General features: G+C 42.6%; 1 protein-coding gene across 1 annotated transcript; it reads left to right on the top strand.

Moving 5' to 3' along the window:
* The first annotated feature begins 556 nt into the window (after positions 1 to 556).
* LOC309667515 (calcitonin receptor-stimulating peptide 3-like) lies at positions 557 to 7,999 on the top strand. Its single transcript, XM_082476066.1, has 3 exons — positions 557 to 1,889; positions 4,249 to 4,380; positions 4,800 to 7,999. The coding sequence occupies exons 1-3, from the start codon at positions 1,804 to 1,806 to the stop codon at positions 4,957 to 4,959; spliced, it is 378 nt and encodes a 125-aa protein (XP_082332192.1). The 5' UTR covers positions 557 to 1,803; the 3' UTR covers positions 4,960 to 7,999.
* Positions 8,000 to 8,067: the final 68 nt, after the last annotated feature.

Genomic DNA, 8,067 nt, shown 5'->3' with positions numbered 1-8,067 from the left:
AGAAGTTACTAGCCCACGATGTTTCCACCTGGAAAAGGCACAGCGGCAACAGAGTTCCAGTGTGACAAAGTTCTTGATCCCCTGTGTCTGATACCCACAAGCCCTGCCCTCCTGTGCGTGATTCCAGCTGCCTGAATCAGACCCCCTCCTTGGGCACAGAATCATCAACTCTACTGTGCATTAACCCTCGAAGCTGCACTTGCACGGAGGTCTGCGGTCAGACCTAGGGGAGACAGGGTTCCTTGTAATGCTGGACTCTGCCCGACAAGATCGCACAGGTGGGGATGGAGTGGGACACGTGCGTGTTCAAAACCCGCGAAACCGAACAGCTGAAGTTAACCATGACGTCAAACTGTCCTCAAATTCCTACTCACTTTTTGTGTTTTTCATTGGTCTTCACCAACCCCCCCCCACGTCGCCCTCCCGCCCCCGCCATCAATGACCTCAATGCAGATACAAGTGGGGTGGTCCTTCTGGATGCTCCAGGTTCTGGATGTAAGTGATGACACAATCCTTCTGGGGCTCAGATCCTTCCCCTCATTGTTTGCCCAGAGCTCCTGGACCACCCCAGACCCAGAGCAGCAGGAATAAGAGCAGCTGCTGGTGTTGGGAGGCATCAGACGCACTGCCCAGCTCGAGTGTCACTGCCACTTCTGCCACAGTGCCATCGCCTGAAGCCAAAGCTACTGCCACTGCTCCCTCCTCTGCTCCAAGCCACCTGGTTCCTGCTGCCAGGTAAGCCCGGAGATTCCTGCTTAGCTGGGATTCTGTTTTTCTCTCTCTCCCCTCTCTTCCTTCTCTCTCTCCATTACTTTTTCTTAGCTGATCTCTTCCAGTCTCAAAGGCTCTGTCCACTTCTGTCTAGGTCATTTCACACAACCTGTATTTCTCTGCAATGCATCCCAGGCTCCTTCCACAGGTAACACTGGATGGTCTCAGTTCACGCACTCCCTGCTTCACTCTCCCAGCGCTGAGGCGGGCTCCAGTTTCCTTTCCCGCAGCACACGTGCTTAGGTCAGTTTGGGATGCTGGAGCTCCCCTGGCACTGCAAGCAGATCTGGACGCAGAAAGAGTTTTGTGCAGATGGTGCTCTCACGGATCACGTCTTGTGCTCAGCGGACCGCGGGAAATGCTTCGGAACCTGGGCCAGCAAAAGCGGGTGGCAAATAGGTGCAGTGACTGAGGGGCAGGCAGCCATTAAACGCAAGCCCCCGTTGCGGGTTCTGGGAACATTTTCCCAGTTTAAGTCCTGGGTTCCAATTTGAGACCCTTCCAGCTTGATTCTTACAGGGTACTCTTTACCAAAGTGTGGAGCAGCTGAGCAGTAGAATGTGTTTCTTCAGTTTCTCAGGGATTCCAACTGCAGAAATTTGTCCTCGGTAATCCCCTCCCCCCTCCATGTATGTGCAAAAGCCCGGCACCAGGAGGACAGCTCTGGGTTGCACAGTGGGAAAAGCTGTGGTGACAGGTACTCAGACTCTGTCCTCCAGGAGTCCTGGGCAACAGGTTGTATGTGAGAGTGAGTGGAGTGATGGGGCGGGGGCTATGGACCAAGACCTCCTCACCCAGTTGTCCCACTAGGTTTCTTTGCTAAACCAAGCATGCTGCAGCCTTACTGGATCTTCCAGCAGTCCACTTGGCTGAGCAGGAAACGATGGTGAATCGGAGTGACATGACTAGCATGAAACCAGGAGGCTAAGGGAGTTAGAGGCAGAGGCAGGAGCAGAGCCTGGGTCTGTGGGCTCATGGAATTTGTTATTTATTGCTCCAGGTGCTGTTATTCTTCCCTTGCAGAGAGTCGTCATGGGCTTCTGGAAGTTCCCCCGCTTCCTGGTCCTCAGCATCCTGGTCTTGTACCAGGCAGGCATGCTCCACTCAGCACCATTCAGGTGAGACAGCCCTGACAGGAGCGCTCCCGCCTCCCAGTCATATAATTCTGTGTTCTAAGTTGTGCTGTGCTGAATCTGGCTCTTATGGGGTGGGGTGGGGGGGTAATGTATGAATGTAAACATGTATATAATTTTATCATAAACTTTTTATGATACAAAGATGTGTATCACACAGTTTACAAACACACATAAGATACAGGATACTCCTTGTAAATTTCATATACTGTAACTCATTGAACCTCACAGCATGCTTTTGTTGATTGTTACCAAACATTTCTGTCTTTAGCAAACCTGTTTACTAATTTAACCATAATTTGATCAATGAATTGCATCCTAATCTGCTAATTACTTTGCCAGTAAATTTGTTATTAAATCTATGTGATGTTTTCATCTAATTTCTCACCTTTATTCAAATTACATTAAATTGAAACCATTTTCAGATTCAAATCATTATCATTTAGTTTTTAATAATGGCTGTATTTACACTAAGCTCATAAAATTCCTGAAAATCTAACCATCACCTTTCACAAGTCTATATAATCCACTTAGAGCAAACCACTTCTTTTAGGTCGAACCAGAGCCTAAATCCTGGTGAGTGGCATTTTTGGATGGATACATGCCTCATGTCCTGTCCATTGAGAACTGGGCTGGGTTGATAGAGGTGAGAAGGGGAAGGGTTCTAGGCCAGAGTTTTCCTGTTTAGAAGACACTTTGAGATTAAAGCCTTTGTGTGCAGTTTATTCATTGCTACTATGTGTATAGATAGTGGACAAACTTAAATCCTTATTTGAATCATCTAGTTTTTCTAGATGTGTAAAAGTGCACAACATATGTTGAAAATAGAGAGTTTTTTCTGTTAATTCATAGGAATGGTTATATTTGGGGAGTGGAATTGTTAAACGAGTCTTGGAGAGTAAGCTGACTGTTCACTGGGTGGTTGGGGAGGGAAGAGGGGACAGGGAAGGAAGTGCAGAGAGAAGGGTTCTGTGCCCATGAGTCTTTAGACAAGTTCAGATTGTCTAACCCTTGTTCTATTTGTGTGTTTTAGTTAATATTGCTGTGTATTAAAGAATAAGCAAGTCCTAATGCCCAAAGTATATTAAAAATAGAGTAGTAAGATAATCCCTTAATAAATGCCCTTTTGTTGGTTTTTAGGAAGGGCTGTATCTTCTGGGGGTGTCTATGTTAATCCACCTCTTGGAGCTAGATGTTGTCTTGTACTTAGTCATTGAAATGCTGGAGGAGGGGTAAGAGGAAGGGTGAAGGGAAAGGGCTCTTGGCTAATATCTCCATATAGAAAACAATTTTAGGTTATAACCATAGGTCTATATGTGCATTTTTGTAAAGTACCAATGTTTATTATAGACAAGGTTCATTCATTATTTTGCAACATCTAGGCTTTTTTAGATGTCCTGAAGTGACAATGTATGGTAAAAAGTAGAGCTAGTGAATTAACCTATTTGTAAATATCTTTGTTATAATTGATGTAAAAGCAGCACCTTGGACATGGAATTGTTAAACCGTCTCTGAGAAATGCATGTCAGGACGTGTTCATTAGGTTGGCAGAAGAGGGGCAGAAGGAAGTATAAAGGGAGGGATGTATGTGGATGTGTTCATATTTATATTTTGATGATAACCATTGATGTGTGTGCATCTCTTGGCTGTACTATAGGAATACATTGTTAAGTAATTCAATGGAAACATACCTCCTCGCTAACACTTTAATAGTTTAGATTGGATAATGAATCCTCTTAGAAGCATTATACTTCGTGTACTCTGTTGCTTTATGTCTCATTTTTAATTGAACATTAAGGGAATGTAGTATTTTAATCATAACTCTGCCAATATCTTTGTCTAGAGGCCTGTTGCCATTTTTGTCTTTTCTGAAATTTTTGTCACCAAGAAAGGCAGGATTACATTTTTCTCCTTCCAGATTGAGTTGGTGTAGTGTATTCTTGGTTATCAAAATACTCATAGCTTTGGGACTTTGAAATGATAAATATTCATGATGTGTGAAAAAGCATGATACATAACTGTATGATCTTAATTACATAAAAATGGATGCTTAGTTGTATAAATACACAAATGAGATCTAGAAGGACACATCAAACAGTAAACTGCTTGTGATGATGGATGACTTTGTTTCTTGTGTTTTTTGGTTTCCTATTATGCACATGTTAACTTTTAAGAAATAAATGTTATTTTTAAAACCTTAAAAAAAGAAATTAAAAAGAGAGAGAGAATTTGGTTGGCCACATCCTCAGTGGAAGTCCCAGAAACCAAGAAAGCTGGCTGCTTATCCTGGGGTGGGGGTAGGCAGGGGCTCAGAGCATGAGTTTGGCTTGCTTCCCTTCCCTAGGTCGGCCTTGGAAAGTGGTTTTGTACCTGCTACACTCACTGAGGAGGAATCGCGCCTCCTACTGGCTGCAACGGTGAAGTATTATGTGCAGATGAAGGCCAGTGAGCTGGAGCATGAGACAGAGGGCTTCAGGTAAATCTCTGCACCCCTCCCAGAACATGGCTTACCCTTCCCCCAGCTTACCAGGAAGGTGTATACTTAAGAATGAGATTGGGTATAGTGCCACAAATCTCTCTCTCATCTCATAAGCCTTGGTTGGTATTTAATTTACACAGGAAAGATTGGCTGTTAACAGTTCTGTGTTCCAAGACCATTAACCCAGAGACATCTTTGGTCTTCTGACACCCCTGGAAATGTCTACAGGGAGTGATTGTGGCATTTTCCCTAAAACCCTATGATTTTCTGCTGTGTAGAAAACTATTTAGCAGAAATATTTAAGGTTCACTGGTGCCTCTCAGAGTAGTAATTTTCCACTGATGGTCCCATGGGGCAGCATCTGCCCTCAACCTCTCACTGACAGGCCTTCTCATTTTCTCCATCCTACAAATCAGCATCACTGCCCAGAAGAGATCATGCAACACTGCCACTTGCGTGACCCATAAGATGGCGGGCTGGCTGAGCAGATCTGGGAGCGTGATTAAGAGGAACTTCATGCCCACCAACGTGGGCTCCAAAGCCTTTGGCCGCCACCACAGGGACCTGCAGGCCTGAAGAGTGAAATGACTCCAGGAAGAAGGTGACCGCCCTAGTACTTTGAATGGCATGGCTGGTGGCTGGGTATTATTGCAGGGGTGCGGGTCACACTCTAACCCTCCCTGGGCATGTATCATAAAAAAAATCTATAGCGGCTGGATATAGAACAGAGAGTCTCAATATCTGAAACCGCTCTAACTTGGGTTTATTTTTATTTTTCCAGTGTCTCCTGGTGACACTAAGATCATCTGCCAGGAAATATAGAACCTCTTCACTTAAAACACTGTTCCCTGAAGTTATCATTGTGATTATTCTAGGTTTTGAGTTTGAAAGGCAAAGACTCTACCCTTTGGGAGTATTCCCTACAATGTCATGAACATCTGGACTCAGAGCATAGACTTGGGTTCAAATATTGTGTTTGTCCTCTGCTAACTATGTCACCATGGGCCAGACCCTCTCTGAGCCTCGGTTTCCCCATATAACTTGAAGGCAACAATAGTAGATACCTGTTAGCAGCTGAACTCTACTTCTTTAATTTGCAGTGAAAGCAACTTGCAGAAAAAATAGCATGGAAGACACATATATGCATGCTTCTTGATATTGAAAACACTCTTCTCCTTGAAATAAACTAAAGCTCAATGCAGAATAAAATCATTGTAGTTATCTAGTGTGCATCTTTTTAATATTTGATTCCATGTTCAATAAATATAACTCATGTCTATTGGCTTATATGGTAGCAAATCAGGACCCTGTCAGCCAACCTTGCCAAAGGGTATTACATCCATCATGGATTCAAACTAACTTAGTTTTCACAGACATGTTTTGTCCTTATAAGTTTTTTGATTGTGAGATCTTTTAGTGATAACATATCAGACAATGCTTTTTAAATAAACTTTTATTTGTTTGTTTGTTTGTTTATTTATTTTGGCCACACCTCGCGGCATGTGGGATTTTTGTTCCCCAACCAGGGATCGAACCCGTGCCCCCTGCAGTGGAAGCACAGAGTCTTAACCATTGGACCACCAGAGAAGTCCTGACAATGTTTATTAAATGGCAACCAAACTCTTGATTTAAAAAAAAAAGAAAAACTTAGCCAAATCTTCCAAAAATACACCACACATTTCCCCTGCACACTTAAGTTAGAATGTTCTTAAAATAACTTTAATCTTCTTTAATGAGCATGTTCAATTTAACCTGCTGTTTACTTTGCTTCTTCAAAGTTACCCTTTTTAGAAGCACAGTATAAGAATGTTTATCAAAATCTTTTGCAAAGCAAGAGTAAAAAGGCTTCAAATTAGGACTGAAGTGACTCTCTGAGCGATATTCACAACTTAAAGAATGGATTTGTCACATCCACTTTCCCTTCTCTTCCTACTTGGTGCTCAAAGTCCCATAGAAGTCCAGTTGCTTGAGAAGAACAGTAAACCTTGCAGTCAACATGACTGTGGAGAAGACAAGTCCCTGGGTATAAGCTAGTTCTGTGCCCCAGGCAGCAACTTCTGACCTCCAACACTGATCACATTTCCTGTGTTATACAGGCGAATAAAACTGTTTCTTTACATCAGAAAACTTAACTTTTTTTTTTTTAACTGGGAGAAAAAACTGTCAACTGTGAATTCCATATCTGGTGATAATATCCCTCAGAAATGAAAGGGGAAATAAAAACATTCTCAAATGAAGGAAAACTAAGAAATCTGTGCCAGTAAATCTACTCTTAAAAATGGCTTAAGGTATATGTATACGTATAGCTGCTTCACTTGGTTGTACAGCAGAAACCAACACAACATTGTAAAGCAACTATACTCCAATAAAAAATAATTTTTAAAAAATGGCTTAAGGAAGTTCTCAGAGAAGAAAGTCTGGAACTTCAGGGAAAAAAAGAACATCAGAATGGGCAAAATTGATGGTTGAAGCAAAAATTATTACACCATCTGACATGGTGTGCAACGCATATAGAGGAAACACCTAAAACTATATTTAGGATTGGCCAGAAAGTTCGTTCGGGCTTTTCACGTTACAGAAAAACCCGAATGAACTTTTTAGCCAACCCAATATTTAAAGAGAGGGAAGGGCAAAGATAGCCAAATGTAGCATGGTTTCTACATTTCCATCAAAATGGTATAACACTGATACCGGTAGAAAACTTAACTATTTGTAATGATATATCTATTTGTGATTATTTATGTACACATCCCCCAGTAGACTGTAAATCCCAGGAAAGTGGGGACCATGACTGGTTTTGCTCACCATTTCATCTCCAGCATCTAGTCTAGTAGGTGTTCAATAATTCTGTGATGAATGAGTGAAGAAACAAGTGGCAAGTCCAGAGCCCAGACTTCTGGTTACACTGGTGCTGCCTTGTGTGACCTTGGACAGAGAATTACATTTCCACTGAGTCTCAGATACCACGTTTGGAAGAGGGTCTTCAACAAGATGGTCACTAAGTGTTCATCCACTTTAGACTTCTAATCTCTTTAAATAAAAGAAAAGAAACAAAAGATGTCAAGATTAGAAGATGGACCAGTAGGGTGCTGGAAGAGAGGCAGTGGCAGAGGGTGGTTGGCTTAGCATCCCCAGGAAATGGCAGGAATGACTCCTGGGAGAAGTGTGATCTGTCTGCAGCCTTTGGAAAAATTGTGAAGGGAAAGAAGTTTCTCATTGAAAACCTCTTTTTTTCTTTCTGTATCCCTTTCTTAAGTCCCCACACCTACCACCATCAACATGACCATGCCAATAACTCCAGCAAATCAGTGTCATCACACCTCCCATTCTGTCCTGCCTCTAAGAAAATGCTGGAATAAACACATTCACGTGTAAGTGCAGTTTTAGGAACTTTCTAACACTTTGCTGCCATCAGGGTTTGCATTTTCCAACTTAGCCTCTTTGGGGGAATGTTTAACTCATATAAATTAAATGATAAAGACTGAACTTCAGGCAAGGTGAGGACTTCTTTTAGTGGTCAAAGGGAGACTTTCATAAAGCTCCTCAAATCCCATGCAGAGGTGCCACACTCCACCAGCTTCACCTCAGTACCTGGCTCCTAGGAGTGTCAGGAAAATCCAAGTGCACAAACCCATTTCCTACATACCACTTTGTCATCAAAATCATCAGTTATGTACCCTACAT

The sequence above is a fragment of the Balaenoptera physalus genome (genome assembly GCF_965194825.1).
Source record: "Balaenoptera physalus genome assembly, chromosome: 10".
Lineage (NCBI taxonomy): Eukaryota > Metazoa > Chordata > Mammalia > Artiodactyla > Balaenopteridae > Balaenoptera > Balaenoptera physalus.
The sequence above is the reverse complement of the archived record's forward strand: the minus strand, read 5'-3'. Positions and strand labels throughout refer to the sequence as shown.

Bases quoted from the DNA above. Each gene is read 5' to 3' on its own strand.
- LOC309667515 (XM_082476066.1), top strand. From the start codon at position 1,804: ATGGGCTTCTGGAAGTTCCCCCGCTTCCTGGTCCTCAGCATCCTGGTC. The intron at 1,890-4,248 runs GTGAGACAGCCC...TCCCTTCCCTAG, and splicing joins CTCCACTCAGCACCATTCAG to GTCGGCCTTGGAAAGTGGTT. The intron at 4,381-4,799 runs GTAAATCTCTGC...CCTACAAATCAG, and splicing joins CATGAGACAGAGGGCTTCAG to CATCACTGCCCAGAAGAGAT.